This window comes from Ambystoma mexicanum, chromosome 4p (genome assembly GCF_040938575.1).
Source record: "Ambystoma mexicanum isolate Mex_15411 chromosome 4p, UKY_AmexF1_1, whole genome shotgun sequence".
Taxonomy (NCBI): domain Eukaryota; kingdom Metazoa; phylum Chordata; class Amphibia; order Caudata; family Ambystomatidae; genus Ambystoma; species Ambystoma mexicanum.
Window position 1 is genome coordinate 1,074,847,884 of NC_090927.1, and position 22,703 is coordinate 1,074,870,586.

Here is a 22,703-nt window from a genome sequence, read left to right on the forward strand (position 1 = left end):
GTCAATTGAATAAAAGAGCGGGGAGAACACACACCGCCAATACCAATGCTGCAAAAGAATGCCAAGATATTAGACAGTGTTGGTATTATGCAAGTAATTAGAACAGATGAAATGATGGGACAACTACCAATATAGATATTGGAGTGGAGTTGAATTTCCCCGGGAATTATCTAAAATAAGAATAACACAAATGAGTGGAATTGAACTAATTCAGTATCGGTTCCCACTATAGCTATGGGATTGATAACCACTGACCTGAAATAAGATAGTAGAGTAAGAGGAGTCCAGGATTCTGAAGACGACAGGAGAAAATAACAAACAGGGAAGTTAGTACAGGTAAGTAACCCCGAACGGCACGAGGGACGCACTAGTGCCGGGTTGGTGCAATTCAGGAGGGCGTTCATGTGCACTTAAGAGCAATCACAAGAAAAGGCACTCAATATCCCAGAATCCAACAGAAGACAATATCCAAGGAAGGCAATAGGAATGTACCTGAGTACACGAGTATAACTGAGTAGCTGTTGAGATGATCCGGATAGAAGACGGCAATTGAATAGTAGAGCAGCAGCTGGGAAGAACCGCCACAGAAGAGAGCCGTATCCAGTAGCGTTCCGAATCCAAAAACCAGATGAGCACAACAGGAATAAAGGATGAGACGAGGCAATCCAAAAGTCAGGTAAAGGGTCAAAACCAGGAGTTCAGATAAGGATTTGTGTAAGGAAACACGAAGAGGAAACGGTAAAAAAACCGCATGTAGCTGGTAACGCTAATTAGCAGCAACGAGCCCCTTGGAAGACGGTGGTTTTATAGTCGTAAGAGGGGCGTGGCTTGCTGTACGTCTTCCAAGTACAATACGTGTCAGGTGACCTGGAGTGCGTCGACGTTTGTACAGACGCCATGGTAGCTTGTACCTGGACCATAGAGGAGCCTGTAAAGAAGTTGTATTTTGCAAGGATGCCCGCGGGGAAGTCTGAAGTGTAACAATTACAGTAATAGTAATGATTACACATCGGACGATGTGTTATTTCCCCAATAGGACAGCCCAGGACAGGGGTCGAAACCAGTGTCTATTCCCGTGAATCAGAGAGGACCCTATGTAGAAATGAGAGTCGGGAATGAGGAGCACCGCTTTCTTGTAGATACAGGAGCACAGAAGTGTTCAATAGACCATCACTTGGTTCCGGATATACCACTGTCAGGGCAAAAGAATATTTCCGAAGGGTTCGCAGGTACACCAGTCATAAACCCAGTGTCCAAACCAGTCCCAGTTACCATAGGACCATTTACTGAACATTGTCCTTTCCTTCTAACAGAAAATTGTGGAGAAAATGTGTTGGGATTAAACTTGTTGAAAAAACTAGGTTCTGTTATACATTGCACGGCAGACGGAGTGTTTCTAATGATATGGCCACACGATGCCCCTGTGTCAGAATTCATGTCCGAAGCGTTACCAGGGGAACTAAGTAAAGTACCAACCTGTATATGGGTAATGCATGACAACGATGTAGGATGTTTAAAGATAGAGCTAGTAAAGATTATTTTGAAAGAAGGTGTTACCCTACCGCGAATACCCCAATACAAAATTTCGGTTGAAGGTGAGAAAGGATTGAAGAGTATTGTTACAGATTTGGTGAAATTAGGGGTAATCGAGGAAATCACAGGCAGTACATGCAACAGCCCGATTCTTCCGGTTTATAAAAAAGGAAGTAATGAGGTACCATACCGTTTCATAATTGATCTACGCGCATTGAATAAGGTAGTAGATCCGCAATTTCCTCTAGTGCCAGACGTCACTACAATATTGACAATGATACCTGTTTCAGCAGAATATTTTAGTATAGTAGATTTGAAAAACGCATTCTTTAGTATTCCAGTGGACAAGGACAGCAGATATTTGTTCGCGTTCACATTAGGAGGACGATCATTTACATTTACGCGGATTCCGCAAGGTTACACGGAAAGTCCAAGTATTTACAGTAGAGCGTTAAAAGAGCAGCTAGACATGCTGGAATTACCCGTGGGTTGTGCACTTTTGCAATACATAGACGATCTATTGCTAGCTGCAGACACAGAGGAGATTTGTAAAGAAAGCACTGTATTACTACTGTCACACCTAGCGGCACATGGCCATAAAGCTAGTTTGAAGAAATTTCAGTATAATCGAAAAGGAGGTGGCCTATTTGGGCTACCTACTTTTGAAAGGAGGGAGAAGACTAATGCCAGAACGCATAGAAAGTATTTCTTGTATGCCTATTCCAAAGACACAAAAAGGAGTCAGAGCCATAATAGGCATGGCTTCATATTGCCGACAATGGATTGGTCATTTTGCGTTAATTGTGAAACCATTAGTGAATTTAACTAGAAAGGATGCGGTTATGCCTTTGCAGTGGGATGAGGAATGTCGGAAAGCATTTGATGGATTGAAAACTGCATTATGATCGGCTCCAGTTTTGGGTACGCTGAACTATGAGAACATTTTTAGACTATTTGTGTGTGAAAGTGAAGGATGTGCATTGGCGGTTTTGACACAGGAGCAAGGTGGAAGAAATAGGCCCTGCGGCTATTTTCCTTCTGCGCTGGACCCTGTAGCGCGCGCACTACCACGATGTTTGCGATCCGTCGCGGCGGCTGCTGCGTCAGTGAAACAAACGGAAGGAATGGTATTGGGGCACACTTTAATTCTGATGGTGCCACATGCCATAGACGTTCTATTAAATAGGACACAGACGCAACACCTCACCTCTGCTAGATTGACAAGATATGAGATTATCTTGTTCGCGCCCCATATCCAAATTATGAGGTGTAGCGCTTTGAATCCTGCAGAATGAATGCCACTAACCATAAAAGAAATTGGGAAGAATGAATCACCCCCCCACGATTGCTTAATGGTCACTAAGGAAGAAACCAAGGGAAGAGTTGATTTAAGTGATATTCCACAGAAAGAGCCGGATGGAGAGTTATTTTGTGACGGCTCATGTTTTAAATTACCAGATGGCACGACAACTGCCGCATACGCTATCACTACTCAAGAGAGTGTTGTAGAAAGTAAAAGAATTCCCTATAATTCAGCACAGGCCACGGAAATAATAGCATTGACCAGAGCCTGCGAGATTTCTGAAAATTTGAATGTGAATATATATACTGATAGTCGGTATGCTTTTGGAGTGGTTCATAATTTTGGTCGACTCTGGGCTGAGAGAGGGTTTCTGACATCACATGGCGCCAGAATATAACATGGCCCTTTGATTGTACGATTGCTGTCTGCACTCAGTTTCCAAAGCACCTAGCAATAGTGAAATGCGAGGCACATAAAAAAGTAACTTGCAAAATAGGAGAGGGAAACGCGTTTGCGGACAGAATTGCGAAACAAACTGCCACTGATTTGAATACCAAAATGATGACGGTTCAGACAGAGGAAGTACCCTGTATGATAGAAGATGGAGTTGCCACTGTCAAAGAAATGCAGGCCGAGGCTACGGCCGATGAAATACAGGGGTGGGCAGAGGGCTCTGCTGAGTTGGATCTGGAGGGTTGTTGGGTGGACAAGGGAACTAGAAACTGGATGTTGCCAAATTCGTATGTGACTGCAATGGTCACAATGGCCCACAGCCCTACGCACGTCTGTGCGAAGAAAATAATACAGCACCTTTCTACAGTTTGGCAGAATGTAACCATAAAAAAGAATGCACAGAGGTTGGTGCAGAACTGTATCACATGTTTGCAACACAATGTAGGGAAGGGAATGGTGACTCCAACAGGCAGTTTTGGCCCGCCCTCCATGCCATTTGAGGTAATTCATTTTGATTTCATAGAGATGGAGAGGTGCCAAAACTTAAAATACGTCTTGGTGGTGATCTGTGCATTCAGTAAGTGGGTGGAGGCATATCCTTTGAAAGACTGCACAGCAATGAGTACGGCAAAAGTAATGTTGAAGGAGTACTTTTCCAGATTTGGCTTGCCCCGAGTCCTATGGTCTGATAATGGACTGCATTTTGTGGGTGCAGTGGTATTACAGATATGTGCTGGTCTCTAGATTGATAAGAGATTTCATAGTTCAAGGCATCCGAGTTCTGCCGGTCTTGTGGAGAGGCACAACGGGATTCTTAAATCAAAGATTAGCAAGATTTGTGCGGGAAGCAAGTTGAGTTGGTTGGATGCATTACCAAAAGCACTATTATGCATGCGTACGTCTGTACAGGCTAAAACTGGGCTCTCCCCGTACAAGATCGTAATGGGGAGGCCGGCAAATGTTTGGTGTGCACCTCAGCCAAAGCGACTAAATGAGATAGAACATCCTGGCTTAGTACTTATTGTGGCCTTTTAATGCAGAAATTGCGTTTGATTCATCAGCAGGTGCAGGAGGCATTAAAAGTGAGATACACCGGTCCGGGGCACGCGCTGGAGCCAGGAGACTGGGTGCTGCTAAAGAACTTTGAAAGGAAGTCATCATTAGCACCCAGGTGGCACGGGCCCCATCAAGTACTTTTGACAACGCAGACGGCAATACGAGTGGATGGAAGCAAGTCGTGGATCCATGCCACCCATGCCAAGAAGATTCCAACTGCACTGAAAGAGTTGCCTGACACTGATGACCGGAAAGAGACAGCGGTCCCAGAAACAAAAGAAACTGTTGCCAGTGAGCAGCCACCTAATCTGCCAAAACGGGAAGTGAAATTCGAAACAAAGCCTGAGACGACTGCCAAAGAGGGGGAAGGGCAAAGAGTGCCCCAACGTTGCCCAGCAGAATCGACATTACTGCTGGCCGACACGAAATCTGCCTTGCAAATACCAGCAGAAACAAATCGTGTACCCCTTTGGCGCCCAGCAGCACTTGTCAGCACACCAAAGAACGGATCTGCATCATTGGCGCGGCGCTCACCAGCACCTGCAGTAGCGCCACAGGCTGACTTCAAGCCTGAATCTGGAAGTGCACCGGCACTGTTCACGGATCATACGATACCAGGAGCAAGGCGATACAACCTGCGGCCTCGGAAGACAAAGTGATCCGCAGTTCTTTTTGGTGTTTATGTCAAACCTCTGGTTCAGCTCATGGACGGAGAAGGAACCAGAGGTCTAGAGGAGAGAAACGTGAGAATTGTGCAAGTCGGACAATTCAAGACTCGTGGCTCCTGGGTGCGATCATAAAAAGTACATGTGTCCGGAACCAGAGCGGACAAGCTGAGCGCACATGATACTAAGGCGATAAGATAACTGATCGAAGGTCCTCTGAGCAGTATAAGAGGGGACAAGCGATCTCGCCTAAAAACAAATAATCGAATCCAGGCTAAAAAAGACAGGCAGAACTGAACTGTGACAATTCCATTGAACTTATTAACATCAGAGCAAGCGCGACAAAGAGAGATATTCACAACGAACTGTGATTAAAAAAAAAAGGACGACGAGAAACATGCCGGGTCCGGTTACAGCCTCCTACTGCACCACCACCGCTGAGAATGAGTCAATTATAAAGACCATAAGCTTAAGAAAAACGCATGGTAAAACAAATTGTATGTTGGTACTAACGATAATAATGTGCTTTATGAGCGTGGTAGCACCAATATCGACAGCCCTAATATTATGGTGGGTAGAAACAATACACCCATTAGAAATGTTTTTACCAATAAGTAATATATCCACTACTGAAAGCCCGGTTCAGGTGATCACTTATACCCTACCCCCAATGGAAGAAAAACACAGGGAAGGTTTTGGAAATAACACCTTATTGTTGATAATGAACATGACACATGCAATCCTGAAGAAAACAAACTGCTGGGTATGTGCCCATTTACCACAGCATGCTGGGAAAGGAATAGGGTGGTATGTGCAGCCATTACCATTATGTTCTGCATGTAGTGCATCTTTAGGTGCAATGTTCTATGGGAAATGGAATGAGAGTAATACGGGTCAATTAGACAGAACCAACATGAATGAGTTTGAGGAGATAATAATGAAGCCTGTGGGTTGTTCCATTTTCCCTAAAGCACAAGTAATTGCCCCAGAACCCTCGAGGAAAAATACACGAAAGATAACACGACAAAATAGACGAGATAGATTGTCCCCACCAGAAAAAACATCTGTAATGACATTTTGTGTAAGAACAGAAGGGGACAAAGATGCAATTCCCCCATCTTACACGGTGAATTATAGCCCAAGAACTGTCCCTTTTTGTCTAAAAAAGAAAGGCTCTTTTTCAGTTGGAACATATGCTGGTTTTATGAATACAGTGGTACTAAAATGGGAAATAGAACCAGTATACGTAGGTGATCCAGTTTATTTTATATGCGGAGAGAAACATACCCTTGGTTGCCCAGAAACTGGGGAGGTACATGTTACCTAGGGCTACTGTTCCCAGGAGTATTCCTCTTAGAAACAGCAGCCATGGCCAGATTATCCTGAACTAAAGTCAAAAGGACTGACGAAGGTGTTTTAATAGCAACTGATGTAGCAAAATCATTCATTCCATTCTTAGGGCAGATAGTGAACTCCTATAACATAAGGCAACTGTCCAGAATCCTAAAAAATACAATAAACACAACAACAGATATATTATTTAACATGACGTTGGAAGAAAGAGGAATCAGGTTAATGACGCTGCAAAATAGAATGGCTCTCGATGTCATCCTGGTTGATCATGGGGAATTTGCAAAATAGTGGGATCAGCATGTTGCGTTTATGTCGATGATTATTCCCCCACGATCTTTGAAGCAATAAAGAAAATGCACGTTCTAAGCTCTGAACTCCCTACTGGAGAAGGGAGCTGGGGAATAGAATCTTGGTTTTGGGGAATACTACGAGCTTGGGGATGGAAGTTGATCTCAATATTAGTAGTGGTGTTTGGAATATTCCTAATGTGCTGTTGTTGTTTACATTGTTTACCCATAATTTGCGCTGAGGTAACTGAGGGATGTACGGAAGGATGTATGCATATGATGACAAAGAAAAAAACAACCTCATGATCGAACTGACCCAGACCCAGATGAGACGAGAGCAGTAAAAGAGTTGATGGCAATAGATATTGATGAGGACAATGATGTCCACGATAGCATGCGAGACTCAGACATAAGTACTTCAGATTCATCATCACTAGAGGAGGTTTCAATAAATAGATGATACGTTTGGCATACGGCCAAAGGAGGGTTTGTCAGTCTAGAAATACGAATACCTCTACTTTGAGACCGCAAACGCATTTTGGTGGCCGTGGGCCAACCGTCTCATGCACGATATGACAAAATATAGGTTTTCGAGTTTGCCAATGAACGGTCATTTCGATGTAACAAGAATCGCCATTTTGTTTTCTAACCATTGCTCATTCTAACCATTGCTCATTGCTTTCTGTTCCTATTGCTTCGCAGTATATTTTCCGCTTACACTGCTCGACTGTGAAACATTGTTGTCTGTATGTGAAAAGGACAGGGCCGCAGGGCCGTGAGGATAACAAGAGTTCGCTGAAACACAAACGTAGGCAGTGCCAGGAAGAATGCCCGGCTCCCTCCCGAATGTAGCCTTGAAGCAGAGCTGCAGGGCATCTAATCATTTCACAGCTGCCAGCCAGTCTCGTTGTATGGTAGAATATGTTAGAATAATACCGCTGAAGGCTTGAATTATGCTTTTCTTACGGCCCCCCCTTTGCTGAGCCTGCTAGAGCATGTCGGCTCCCAGGATGCAAATAGCACCTGATAGATAGCAAGGTCCGGAATGCAACTCCCCCCGTATGTAGTTCGCTTCCAAGAACAGAAGCGCTGTGTTCTATTCAACAACTGAAAGATGCCTTCGCACTCACAAATTGCAAATTGTTACTAGAATAGATGTTTGAAGGTGTCATAGTGGTCGGAGATGTCATCATCACACCAAGTTCAAAGAAAACCAATAAAGGGGGTGTTAAACATGTCAGAGCTGATTGTTTGATATGCATTTTGTATATATGTAACTGATGTACGTAATTCACTCTCTTGCGTCCCTCGAGGTCTAGAGATACACGCCGCGGGGCGTGAGACCAAGTTGGCCAACTGAGACTTTTGCTTTGCAATAAAACCCTAGCTTTGGGAATACAACCTCGTGTCTGGCATATCTATCGTGTGTGGTGACTCGCCTTATTTCCATAGACGTCAGGGTCCCCTAGGGGCCCCTTTCAGAGTGGCGGGGGATTGGCCATTCTCGGGCGAGAGGACTCTACTCTTCGTTTTTTAGAAGATGGCAGGTCTTGGATGGCATCAAGTATTTTGCTATCTGAAAGTTCAGAGGATGAGTCGAGTTTCCTCTTGCATTGTTTTTGGAAGAAATGTTTCAGGGCCTTTGACAATAGCGGGGTCGGTAGGAATTTCGTTTAAGGGCCTCCAGTTTTCCTTCGCTGCAGATTAGGTCCTTTGATGGGGATTTTCCCACCATCAAAAGCTTGCCGAGTTCCCACTGTGAGATCCGTCGTAGTATGATTTCTGGATGCCCTTGTCTTTGTTTTATTAGCAACTATCAGCCCTTGGGGTCTAGGAAGCTGTGGTTCCTGTGACATTTTATGCGACAAAATTGTAGGATGACTGATGGCAGCTGCCGTGTCCGGAGGTAAGTTGAGCTTTAGTTTTCCTTGAGTGGCAGGTCCATTGGCCTGAGTGTGATAGTCATCTGCAATTTGCACATCAATATTGGGATGAAGTTGGACATCTATTCCTCCGGGAGGGCCCTATTCTTTGTCCTGAAAGTCTACAGACTGGGCATGTGATGGTACTGGTTCAGGTGGCGTGTGGATGGTTGCCGTGACCTTGAATATGTTTGGCACCCCCACTCCAGTGAGAGAGTTGGATGTGCTACAATGGAACAGCATCGCAGACGGAGCCGAAGAATTCAGCGTTTCTGTCATGATGCCTACCCCCGGGGAACCAGACCAGGTCCAGCAACCCCGGAAGCAGGCATCAAGTTATTTTGAGCAAGCCCAAAAACCCCTGCTAGGGGCTGTTTGGGTGCGGTCCTGGCGCCTATGGCGCCAGGCTCATATGAAGAGTCAGTCCTGGCGCCATAGGCGCCAGGGTCATAGAGTAGAACTTACCTGATGCAGACCATGCTGCAAGCTTACCTGATGCAGACCATTCTGCAGAGCTCCAAGTCAAATGAGGCTTGGAGGGGACTATTTTACCTAGGGACTATTTTTTACTCGGGTGGGGCTGGGGAGGAATACTTAACTGGGACTACTTTGGAGGCTATTTAAACCACGACCGAAGAGCAGCACACGCTTTGCGTTATTCTGCATCCAGCAGCATAACGCTCACCGTGTCTGCAAGCCTGCATCCAGTCTTCTGCCACGCCCGCCTCGAGTCTGCAGCTCCTAGAAAAAGGGTGGAACAGAAGGAGAAGAGGTTAGAATAAGAGCAAAACCTTCGATCCTTACCTGAATGCCTGCTGCAGCGCCGCGCTGAACTCGCCGGCCTTCGCAGCATCCTCACGATCCACCGCATCCTTCTGCACGTTCCCACCGCACTCTGGCACCTAAGGGAAACACAAGAACAGCAAAGGTGAGCCAAGGGAATAAACAGAGGCAATATTAACTTCCCCCAGAGACTTACCTGATTACCGCCGGGGGTACTATTCCTCTTCACGGGTCGGCGCAGTCTCCATTGCATCCTCGCTGTACCTCGGCCCCTAAGGGGAACAAAAGAACAACAAGGTGAGATGAAGGGACAAACAAGGGGAACTCTTCTCACCACAATAGACTTACCTAATTTTACCGCCGGAGGCATTATTCCCCGAACTTCATATTTTCTCTCCAACCCTGAATAAGGGAGCAAGCCACAGGTTACATTCTGGCCTTATTTTATTGAACTGTGTAGGATAAGCCAAATCCTTACCTGAACTTCGTCAGCCAACCCGAGGAACTCTTCGCTGGGGTCAAGCTGCAAACTGCAAGGAATCGGCAGACAAGAGTGAAAGTCAGACATGTGAACTCTTACGAACTACATACTTTTCGGAATCAATATTGTTCTGGAACTCATCAATTCGTTCGAGCCAGTGAAGCAACTGGTTATCAACGCAGGTGAGACTATAAGATGGGACATCAAAGGTGATCTGTGGGGAGAACAGCGGGGGTGGAGGGATTTACGCTCAACCCCACGGGTGGTTAATTCCCTTTGTCCATTTATAGAAGAATATTCCTACGGGCCAAGCAAACGAAGCTAGGTGGGTCAGTCCAGTCCGTCATCTCGGCCCTACGTGTCACATTGGTGGAGACCGCAGCTATCCAGTTCAGATCGACGCCTCTGTGGGAGCCAGGTGAGCGTAACAGTTTCACTCTCGGTGTCACTGGCTGCGGGTGGCGGGTGAGTTGAGTCGGACGCGGCACCGTGGGCAGCCTGGTTGAGGGGGTCGTTCAGTGCTCATGGGGGAGTCTGCGCGAACAGGCTCCCACACATGTCTGCTGGGTCCTGAGGGACAAAGAAGCATGTCACCAGGAGGGGCGCCTGACTGGATTGCAGGGACTCGCCCGAACTCCTTCAGATTGCTGGGTCGTTGGCTTCCTCCAGTGTCTCCTTCAACTTGTGAGCCGGCACGTCGATGTCACTCCCAGTGCAGTGCAGGCAGGAAGCGAGGACGGGAATGCCATCGATCCGCTGCGAGTGCTGGTGAACTCTGCTCCGGGAGGTAAGTTCGGAGTGTGGTTATGAAGATCCTCTGCGGGGGGCTCAACGAGGGTGCGGTGGCTTCTCAAGCGCTGTTCTTCTCCTTCGTCGCAGGATTTGGTGTTCTTACGAGGAGCATGGGGCTCCATGACCACAATTGTCCACAATTATATTGCAGGGCAGTGTAGGACGTGCCAAAGTCTTTCTGAATCTTTCAGTTATTATTGGGTAATTGGCGGTTTGTTGAAGGCAAGGAGGTAGTGAAATGCGGCTCTCTGCTCCCTCGAGTCCCGAGATCACCGCAGATCACTTTCCTCCCACTTTCCGTTCTGTGGTCGAATAGTGTTTATAAGTCCTTCTGCTGGGCTCAGGGCTCAGAGGACCCTCCTTCGGTCGAATGAAAGAAAGTGAGAAGATGCTGCAGGGCAACACGCAGGCACCGCAGATCACTTTCCTCCCACTTTCCGCTCCAACTTATTTGCTCTCCAAATGTTAAGTGCCCCTCTTCTCATCTGACCATACCCCCGGATGGAGGCATTATTTATATTATTACCACGATGTAGGCCCTCTATCCAAATATGTGAATCTCAATGAATGAAATGCTTACATTTGCGTCATAATGATAAAAAGGTGCATTTTATGATAAACAGGCACAATGTATTCCTGCTTTGTTTCCCCTTCGCTGGCTATCTTTTGAATCTCATTATTGTTGAATTTTCTTTGTATTGTCTTTCTATGTGCATGGCCTGACCCCCTCACATCTTTCCTCGTTCATTTCTTTCTATTGTCCTCCTTGTTCTCTCTGCTGGCAGTCTGAGCTCCTCTGATCAGTTCCCCACCCCCATGGGCTCCACCTCGTTTCCAGTTCTTTTACTCTGTTGGCACCAAAACATTGGAATGTTCTTCCTCTCCCTCTTTGCTCGTGGTCTTCTCTCTCTCTCGCTCCTTCTCTCTTCCTCTCTCCCGCTTTCTCTCTATCGCTCTCTTTCGATCCCGTCTTTCGGTTCATTTGCTCTCTCCTTGATTGTTCACTATTTATTTACACTCTTTTGTACCCCTGATTTTGTATGTATAGCACTTTGGGGTCTAGCGCAATATAAATCTAATACAATAAAAATATTATGTGTGGGTAACATTCGGCGGCGTAGCCTGGATTCGCTAACAAGTGGGGCCACAAGCGAATGTAGTTGGGCCCAGCGCAGTGACATTAACACCTGTAAATGCCCACACTGCAGATTTTGGATGGGCTTTGCCCCTTGAGGCCCTACCCTGTCTACTCCTCTGGTGACATTTACCCAAGGTGTAGCATTGTTGGACCCTGATCTGAACCACAATTAACTTTAGGTATGAAACCAAATGGACTTTCCATTCAGCACTAGAAATAGTGAAGACCAGTTGCCACTCCATTGAGTTACTTCGTTTGACACCAAGTTTATGAAAGGTGATTGCCCCTGTATCTGTACATATTCCTTAACATTAAGTAATATCAGATTGATGAAAGTATGACTGTGTAAAGAAGGTAGTATAAAATCTTGAGATACGGTGATTGCACCCTTGTGAAGTAAAACATTTACACTGTACATTTTAAGCGATCGTGGGTGTCATTTATAGAACTGATACCAGTATGTATTATTACTGTGTTAAAACGCATCTTTGTATATATTCACACATGAACAATAGGCTTCTAAAATGACCATTTGAATTCGCTCGTTTTATGATTTCTGTGACCTAGCAAATTGCTTAGTATGTCTGCTGTACTGTGGAAATGATATACGCAGAACAATGGGACTGTGGCTTTTTATAAGTCTACACATGGCGTGTAAATATTACAGGTTGCTTATCAATTGTTATATTTATATGAGATGTGGCAGAAATGTGTCGTACTCTAAATAATTCCTTTCTCCTGTTACTAACAGGGAAAGCTGTCAGTATTAATGGCCTCTGTATCACCCCTGAAGAGCTGCAGGCTCGGCTGGGAGAATTCGGACAATACTCGCCTGTCAGCTTGGCTCAAAAGGGAGAGCTGGTTGACTGCTCTGTAACCCCATCTCTCCAGTTTGCAGCAGAGTTCAGAGGGCACTACTACAAAATGGCGTCCCAGGAGGAACTGAATGTAAGTATTATATTCATACAGCGCAACTAATCCTTATGTATAATACCAAATTGTTTTTCTAACTGCAGCTCATTCAAGATCTTTTTCATTGTGTGTCCTGCGATTCTAAGCCAAGGTGTTAGGAGATCATTCGACGGGTCTCGGAGAGTAAAATGCGAGAATCGTATTTGTGAATGTGGTATCATTTATCAGAAAGCAAGGCATCTGTTTACTTAAAGTGGGCACCAATCGCTCAGTGCCTGCAGGGTAGTGTAGTGTGGTAGTAATGTTCCAAAAAAAGGTATTTTATATTTCGGACACTAATTGTTGGGGTTGCACTAAACACTCGTCATCATCCATGCACTTCATAGAGACGCAGAGCCATTTCCCTTTCAACCTTCCTTTATTCTCCCTACATCATAACTGCCGTTTTCCTTCCCTTGCTCCTCCCCTTCCTCCAGCTTCCCGTTCCCTCCCATAGTCATGGGCTTCCCTCTTAAAGGGGCTCTGTCCTTTTCCCACTTACAACACCTCCCCCTCTCTTAACATGATACTTCCCGGGTCACATTTGTTCGATGAGACGTTGAGGCCTCTTTGTGGCCCGGTGGGACCTGCCTGGTTGCTCGTGGGTCTCTTCCTTGCTCTCTTGTTGTAGTGTTTCATAAGTCTTTGCTCTCTCCTCTTCCTTTTTCTCGATCTCTTCTCCTTTCATTGGTTCCTGCTCTTCAAAGTATAGCTCATGGAGGAGGGAGTCCTTTGGCGTCGTTTTGCCGTAGTTCTCTGTCATAGTTGTCACCTGCTCATCGGGTACGTAGTCCTTCTTGTGGGTTACTTTGAATGACCTGTAGTGGACACTGATGAGTGCGTGCTGTAGTGCTGTCCGGTGACTGAGACGGCTGTGTCCTCTGGCAGGACTCGGTATCATGCGGATGGTGTCCGGCATTCTGCGGTCTCCTTGGTTTGGGTCACGTCGTGACTGTCCTTTGGGCTGTTCTGTCTGTGCTGTCCTCCATTGGGCGGCATGGTCTTGGGGTTTGTCTAGTGGGTATTCTTCCACCCTTGTCTGGTACGGTTGCCTTGTGCTGCAGTTTTCTGTGACTTCCATTTCCCCCCCCTCGTACGATTTTTCCAAGGGCACTGGGCGGTTGTGAAGCTCATAGTCCTCTCGCAGAACGGGTGGTGTTCGTGTGTCACGTGCTGGTCCGTAAGGGTCGAGGGGGTGTGCATGCCTGAGACTTGTGGGTGGGCTGGTGTTCACGACCTTGATGTCTTTCCTGATCTCTAACCGTGCCCTAGGTGTACTCGGGTCTCTTGCCTGGGGTGTGGGTTGGCATGTCGAGCTTGTGGGTGGTCTTGTCCTGCACATTCTCTGAAGGTGACCTTCCTGGCCACAGCGCCAGCATGATCGTCCATAGGCTGGGTATGGTTGTCTGTGGGTGTGTTTCCACCCTCGCCCGTGCCATTGCTCTGTGTCCGGGCCTTCTGGCCAGTGTCTTCCCGGTTTCCTCCTTCTCCAGTGCCGAGTGGGCTCAGAGTAATGCGGTCGCTCTTCCGTGAGGGCTGCGATGGCGTCGCTTTCCACTTTCCTTTCAATGGTGTCTGCCTGTGCATTAACTCTCTCGTACGTTTTTGCCAGATTGAGTATTTTCACTAGGGGTAGGGGTTTTATGAGAAGGTGTTTTCTCAATGTTGACGAGGTGCACCCTTCTATGATCCTTAGTCTTATGGCTTCTTCATCATTGAAGTTGGCAAAGTCGCAGTCACCTATTTTCTGCTGGAGACGTATGACGAACTCTCCCATGGATTCGTGGGGGCGCTGCCTGTGTTGGTTGAATGCAAGGCGTTCGTGGTCTTTGTTGGATCCTACTATGAGTTTGTCGTTTACTGCGTCGAGGAGACGTTGGTATGTGGATTTGTCTGTAGCTGGGATTGTCCTGATGATGTCCTTTACCTCTTTTCCCACCAGGTTCCTAAATATGCTGAGTTTGTTTGGCGGGTCTTTGTTCCCAATCGCTCCTAGAAAGTCCTCAAATTCTTCGACCCATTCTTCCCATCTTGTTCCTTGGTTGTGGTGCGGGTTCAAGGCGAATGGGTCGGGTCTTCTCATGGCCTCGGCATATGATGTGGGGCCCAGGTTTGCTAGGGTTTGTACGCCTGCATCGGCATCTGCTTGTGTTTGGTCACTCATGGTGCGGGCGCGTTGTGGTGCTCCACGTGGCAGTAGGGCTTTGGTTGTCGCTCCTTCCTTTCTGGATCCTCATGGGCCGTTGGTTGGCCTGTGGCGTGGTTACTGGTATCCTCGGGTTGAGTGGCGGCAGTTCAGGCGCCACTTTACTTCTTGTGGGCTGCTGGTAGTATCCAAATGTGTTCCCTTGGTTCTCTGCAGTCTGCAGGGGTGTGAGAGGCGTGATGGTTCTCCACCTTGTGGTTGTCCTCGTGGTGATGCACAAATTGTGCTGGTATTGTCCTACTGTGGGCCTGCCACTTTTCCTGCACCGGTGGCCTGCGTGGTGGCAGGTAACTCTGGTGGGGTGTTGGCCATGTTCAATGTGAGGTGGCACTCTAGCCACTTGATCCGCGTAGTGGGCTGCTGTGATAGCGTTGGCAACACGTGTGGCCTGCGAGGCGTGGTCTGCGCACGTGTGCTGCTGTCCTTTTTTTTTTTTTTTGTGTGAGGCCTATTAGTGGGCTCGTGGGCTGGCGTCCCGCGGCCAGTAGGGTGTCCTGTGACACTGTTGGGCTTGTTTCTTTGCTTCCCACTTTTGTCCCTTCTATATTTTGTTATATATATTTCTGGTGCTCGCGTGAGCATTACCCTTTTCCTCGCGGCTGCACGAGAGTTATGGCACGCTTTGTGGGCTGTTCATTGCTACCACCCTTTATTCGGCATGATCGTGTGTGGTTATTGGGCTCTCGGGGTTGCCCTTAATTTTCGCTGGTGCACTTATACTTGTCTTAATGTCACTTAGCAGGAGACGCGGGGTTACTGCCCCTAGGTCATGCGTTTCAGGAGACATGTGTTATTTTCTTTCTATTTTACTGTCACTATGTGGGAGACACGGGGATTCCCTTTCCCCTTTTATTTTTTTTCCGACCCCCTACAGAACACCTTACTTGTTGGGGTTGCAGTTGCCGCGGTCCGTTTATTCTCCTACTCTTGTTGCCGCCGACGGATGAAGCGGGCAAACAGCCGGGCCTGCTGCGCTGTCACGGTGGCTGCAGGCGTGGTCTTCTCCTCGCTGTTCGGCGGCTCCGTAGTCCTGGTGGCGGCTCCTCTTCCTGCTGGGGTCCCCTTCTGCGTTGGCCTCCACCTGCCGTTGGATTCGTTCCGACGGCTCTGCTGGACGACTCTTGGCGGCTCCTCTTTCAGCTGGTCTTCGGTCGGCGGTCCTCTCTGCTGCCGGGGTGGGCTCCCGCGACGTCTTCCCTCTGCTGGGCTGCGTCCGGCGGTCCTCTCTGCTGCCGGGGTGGGCTCTCGCGACGTCTTCCCTCTGCTGGGCTGCGTCCGGCGTTCCTCTCTGCTGCCGGAGTGGGCTCCCGCGACGTCTTCCCTCTGCTGGGCTGCGTCCGGCGGTCCTCTCTGCTGCCGGGGTGGGCTCCCGCGACGTCTTCCCTCTGCTGGGCTGCGTCCGGCGGTCCTCTCTGCTGCCGGGGTGGGCTCCCGCGACGTCTTCCCTCTGCTGGGCTGCGTCCGGCGGTCCTCTCTGCTGCCGGGGTGGGCTCCCGCGACGTCTTCCCTCTGCTGGGCTGCGTCCGGCGGTCCTCTCTGCTGCCGGGGTGGGCTCCCGCGACGTCTTCCCTCTGCTGGGCTGCGTCCGGCGGTCCTCTCTGCTGCCGGGGTGGGCTCCCGCGACGTCTTCCCTCTGCTGGGCTGCGTCCGGCGGTCCTCTCTGCTGTCGGGGTGGGCTCCCGCGACGTGTTCCCTCTGCTGGGCTCACGGACCCTCCACCGGAGCTCCTCACGGGTCTTCTTCTGCTGCGGGTGCACGGGTCCACCGTCTCCTCCGTTGCTGGGCGCGCAGGCCCTACCACACTTTGGGCGCACGGGCCCTGCCGCTCGCGCGGGCTCGCAGGCCCGATGCTGCTGGGCACGCAGGCCCACTGCGGGCACTCAGGCCCACTTGTAATTGCAGGGCGCTCTGGCCCACCACTGTCCCTGGGCGCACGGGCCCACTGCAGGACACACGGGTCCACCACGAGGGCACACAGGCCCGTTACTCTGAGCGCGCAGGCCCGCTGCAGGGCTCACGGGCCCACCTCCTACTGCCGGGCACACAGGCCCCGTCGCCGCTGGGCACGCGGGCCCCCGTTACTGCTGGGCACACGGGCCCTCCATTGTTGCTGGGCGCACGGGCCCTTCACTGCTGGGCACACCGGCCCCCGTCGCTGCTGGGCACACAGGCCCCCGTTACTGCTGGGCACACAGGCCCCCGTTACTGCTGGGCACACGGGCCCTCCATTGTTGCTGGGCGCCCAGGCCCTTCACTGCTGGGCACGCGGGCCCCCGTTACTGCTGGGCACACGGGCCCTTCACCATTTCCTCCACGGCGCGGGACGTTTCCCTTCGTCGCCAGTTGTTGGGGTTGCACTAAACACTCGTCATCATCCATGCACTTCATAGAGACGCAGAGCCATTTCCCTTTCAACCTTCCTTTATTCTCCCTACATCATAACTGCCGTTTTCCTTCCCTTGCTCCTCCCCTTCCTCCAGCTTCCCGTTCCCTCCCATAGTCATGGGCTTCCCTCTTAAAGGGGCTCTGTCCTTTTCCCACTTACAACACTAATGCCTCAATACAAAGATAGGCAGGACAATCCTGTGATGCTGGCGATTTTGAAGGGAATGTTAGGAGATGTATGGGGCAACCACTGGCACTCCTGGGACTTTTTTTTATTCAATACAATTGTTTATTTGACGACATATGCCATTGTTTGCGCCATATAGTTACGTCTGGGAACATTGATAATTAAGTCAATTTTAACTATCCACAATAGATCTTAGATTTGTGTTAGTGTTACATGGATAATATTGGCTTTCTTTATAGATTTTTTGGTAATCAGCAAAAAAACAAATCAACTATAAATGCATATGTACTAAATGTCAATGGGCCTCATCCCGAGTTGGGCAGTATCCGGGCGTAATATCCGCTGAGCGCTATTTGCGTTAACGCCGGGATGTGTGTCGATAACAGCGCCAGATCAAGAGTTGGCATGCACGCGCACACGACCTTGGCGTTAACACAAATAGGATCCGGCGGAAACAGTTGCTGCGAAACATAAAATCCAGCGCACATTGCGCTACCGTCGGGCTACGGCGCTATTACCGTGCGCTAATAGCGCAGCGGGAAATGCGTCAATGCCGGAAAGGAAAATAAAGCGGCTGCTATTTTGGAAATCGCATTCTGCCGAAAATCGCAGTCCCTGGAAGCCGTCCACTGGTGAAAATCCTGCAAAATGTCCCATGAGCTTACCTGAGGCAAGTCTGCCTCGGACAGGGTCGGAAACCCCAAGTTCTCTGACCAGGAACTAACTATTCTTGTGGAGGAGGTCATGAGCCATCAAGATGAAGCTGTATGGGCCACAGCAGCGTAAAACCAGTGCACAACGGCGCACACAGATTTGGAGACTAGTTAGTCAGAAGGTGACTGCAGTGGGCTGTGTGCCTAGGGATTGGGAGGACTGCTGGAAGCTGTTCAATGACCAGTGGGTCCGTGTCCATGGACTCCTGGTCCAGCACAGGAGTGAGACCATGGGGACTGCAGGAGGGCCACCACCACCAGAGCTCACACCGTGGGATTAGCAGATGACCACCCTGATTGACATGGGTACAGTTGATGGAGTTGGAGGAGCGGAGGCAGTCACTAGCACCCAGTAGGTTGAAGGTGAGAAACCCCCCCATGTAAATGCATTATTGTGTCTGGCCCACCCCTCCTTGCCCAGTGTGCATATTAGTGGTTGCAATGCGTGTCATGCACCGCAGCCACCCATGAGTGGGCCCTTGTACCACCATACCCTATCGCCCCCAGGTATCCAGAGTAGCCTGAAGTACCTCCAATATATCAATGTTAGCCCAAAGGAAACTGTTCCATGGCCTGGCCACAGCAAGGTGATGTGAGCGTGCGTCTCAAAGCCCCACCTCACGTACGGCACCATGGGAGTTGTGCATTCACATCAGACATCTCAAGATGCCACACCAACATGACCGAGCAGTGTCCCTCCCCTATAGCACGTCTCAGCAATCCCAACATGGTGAATAACAAACATGTAATGACCAAGCAAGATACAAAAAGTGTCCTCACCCACTGTAAAATATGAAATGCATGATACAAATTCTCTCCTGATACCAGACCCTATGTACCCCACAGGCAACATTGAAAGCAAATGTGAAGTTGGCACGAGTGAACCCCGAAGAGGGATGCTGACAAAGAGAGGGCAATGTCTAAGGTCCCCAGAAACAGTGTTGACAAGAGGGAACCTAGCCAAGGGATGTCCACCAGAACTGTTTAAAGAGACATTAAGATTTGTAAAGCAAGAAGTATTGCAATACAAGGGGAAGGGAAGCTCCCCTTTGTCAATTGGGATCTGAGCCCGGCCGAGGGAAATCCAGGGGTGGAAAACTAACACCCAAACTATACTTGAAGGAAAACTTTGTTGTTTGTTGGATACATCAGGCCTCAACATTAAGAGAGTTTTTAATGCAAAAAGACTTTACTATCGAAGAACCTGCTAGCTGGAACAGAACTGTCGGCTCATGCTGAGAAAGCTCGGGCGTGTGCTGTGCTCCAAAGTCCCACCTTGTCCCGTGCTAAAAACGTGGGGAAGGGAGACCTCAACGCAATTACATCCTGGCTTATTATTTGAACACAGTTTCCTTTATTTCAATACCCTACCCCACACTCTTTCTGTAATTAGTTGTAAGGAATAGGCAATCTTTCTTTTCAATATAGGCCCTTTTATTTTGACACACCACTAGGACTGCCTTATTTTTCATTTGATGGTCGACGCTTGCTCTCATCTTAGATTTAGGTTTAGCTTAGGGGTTTTTCCACCCTGTATTCACTGTTCAATAAACACCCTTGAACTGTGATCACTTGTGTCTGTCTTTACTGTTGCCACCATGAGTTCCTTACACAGGATACTGCAGACTGGGTAGGGACGCCTCTTCTCCCGTTCTCACGTCCCGGTCAGCAGCTACCTCTCTGCTCCATGTGGATGTCCTCCAGACTTGTGGGTCCTCCTACCAGGGTCTGACTCCTTGCTTGGTTTTCCCTCTTGTATTTTGTATTGTCTTTGACCAATTAGAACTCTTGAAACACTAGACTGCTCCATACTGTTTTGAGGATTGCTCTTCATACCTCTGCACCTCCTCCTCATCCCAGTATTTCCCTGAGAGCTATCTCTAAGGTGGAGCTGACTCTTCTTCGTCTCAGTACTGCTACTGCTGTGTACATGACGTATGCATATGGGATGGCAAGGTAAAGGAGGGTTAGTTGAGGATGGATTGATGGGAAGTATACCGCATTCTCCTTGGATAGTCGTCCCTAGTCCCATAGGGTGAAATCCCTCCCCATGACATCCACCTACTGAGTACCACCCCCAGGGGGACTATCGGGTAGCAGCCTCACCTCCCTGGGCTCATGGGAAGGACACCCCCTCTGGGAGAAGTGACAACACCCAAGGATGTGTCACTGTGTAACTGTGAGGTTTGCCTTCTGAGCCTGTGTGAATGATTACTTGTTCTATCCCTCCCTGGGTAAATAGAGGAGCATACATTAGTTCTCAGCAAAAAACATCTACCTGATGTGTTGCCTTGAGCACTGATAATTGAGCTTCATGTATGAGAAAAGGTAGGCTTTGCTACATCAACTGCTGACAAGGTGTATCTCTGTTTTCACTCTGGTTACGTGGAGGAAGTCCCCCCCCACCCCTTCATCCAGATCCAAATATTTGGGGATATATTGGTGCGGCTCCCAAAAGTGCCATTCGGAATGTTATGACCTGGGGTAGGGGGGAACATTTACACATTGAGCAATAGGGGGAATGGAAGGCATTCTTTTGTCTCATTTTGTGAAAGATTAGTGCGTGCCTATTTGGATCTGTTGAGGAAGGCTACAATGGATGAATTCCCATATATTCTTGCAGTGACGAAGAAGGGTCCCATTTTCTACCATGCTGTCTGTGGATAGGTCAAGCAGTATTAGGGCTATAATCTGGTCATTGCAGAAAGAAGTAAATATGTACATGTGAATTTCTGTCAATATGGCCTCAGTGCTTTTGAGGGTGTGAAGTATGCATCAGCACTGGTCAGAAAATTTTTCGGAAGCGCCGTATTCGATTGTTTTTGAGAGAACGAATTTGCATCGATTTAAGAGGGAGCCTACTCTGCAATTCCACAAATACCACTAAAAGGTAGCTATTAGTAGACGCACAAAGTAAAGTACACCCTCAACAGAGCGTACATTCCGTCTCATTGCGCTTACTCACCTGTTTCCCCCTCTCAAGTTTTAACATACATCACAGTTCATCAATCAGTCCTGCAGCACTTGAATTTAGAATTGCGCAGCTTGCGTCAGCTGAGACTAGATGCGTAGTAGAGTTTTAGAGCATGTTGGGGGGTGAAATGTCTGTGTGTTCTTCTCGTTTTTGACCTTGTCTGTCACTCCCTTGATTTCATAAAAACGTCCTGAAACATTCCAATGTTTGCATATCTTCCTTTCCCAATCATCTGCCTTCAAATGTAACTATTTGATCTAAAACAGGTCTACAAAATGGTTTCTGAATAGGACTTTCCTTATTCCTCAGTATGGCTGCTCAATATGAAACCCTGCACTCACACACTCAATAACAACTCGCTAATTATTTCTCAGTTCTTGTCCTGACTGATTGACCACGGCCCTGATTCTATATAGTCCTTCCTGACCCCTTCTATCCCACAGTCCTAGATCTGTGTAGCTTAGAAGAGTTCTCTGTGTAGAGCAGGTCTCCCTGTAAACTAATTTATGTTCTAATTTATTCTGTGTTCCTCCTGGTGCTCTTACAGCAGAAGTATGCACTTGCAGCATAGGAAGTTGTTAGGCCTGCCGTATGCACTGCTCATGCATACACCGAAATAACGACACGGAGCCTGGAGTCCTGTCAACTTTCTTTATTCTCTCTCTCACACTTTCTGCCCTCTTCTCCTCTGCCCCTCCCCTTCCGTCTTTCTCCCGCTCCCTTCGCCTTGGTCCTCTTAAAGGGGCCATGTCCCTTTTCCCAATACAACACCTCCCCCGTGCTTAACACGAAAGCCCAATTACATCTGTTGGATGAGTCTCATTGGCTTCTTTATTGTCCGAGGGGGTCTCCCTGGTGATTCGCGGCTCTCGCCAGTCGATTCCACTGGGGGCTCTGTTTCTTCTTCTTCGCTGTGGTCCTCAGTGGGTGTTCCTTGTGTCTCGGGTTCCTCTAAATACAGTTTCTTGAAGAATGAGGAGTTTCGGGTAATGTCTCCTAGGTCCCCAGTTGCTGTGACCATGGGTCCCTTGATGGCCGTGATTATGCGCGGTTCAGGACTGTACCGGGTGTCTGTTTTCTTGCACTGCTTTTGTCGCACGAGGACAGTTTGTCCGACCTCTAGCTGTTGTTCTTTCGCTCTCCTTCTCGTGTCGGCCCATTGCTTTGCTTTCCTCTTCTTTTCGGCGTCCCGCTCTCTGATGGCTAGGTCTTCCTCGGGTGTATAGTCTTTCCATCGGGGAATGCGTGTTCTGGGTTGGTATCTCACCATGAGCTCGGCTGGTGGTTTTCCTGTCGCGTCATGTTGGGTATTCCGATAGCCCCGGAGCATGCTGCAGATGGCCTTCGGATGTGGCGTCTGCTCTGCCACTGCCTTTTGTCTTGTCAGTTTGATTGTAGCCATAAATCGTTCCACCATCCCATTGGCTTGGGGCCACAGCGGGGTGATCTTTTGGTGGTGGAATCCCAGGTGGCTTGCAAAGTTTGCGAATTCCCTTCCTTGGAATGGAGATCCGTTGTCGG

The 22,703-nt window shown here is 48.5% G+C and overlaps 1 protein-coding gene across 3 annotated transcripts in view; it reads left to right on the top strand.

Annotated features, from left to right (window-relative positions):
* Window positions 1–22,703, top strand: part of AK9 (adenylate kinase 9) — a 1,784,103-nt gene that overhangs the window by 1,556,825 nt on the left and 204,575 nt on the right. For all 3 annotated transcript variants that reach the window (XM_069606660.1, XM_069606662.1, XM_069606661.1), the window contains one exon: window positions 12,518–12,714. In XM_069606660.1, coding sequence (XP_069462761.1) covers window positions 12,518–12,714 — 197 coding nt within the window. The remainder of the gene's footprint in view (window positions 1–12,517; window positions 12,715–22,703) is intronic.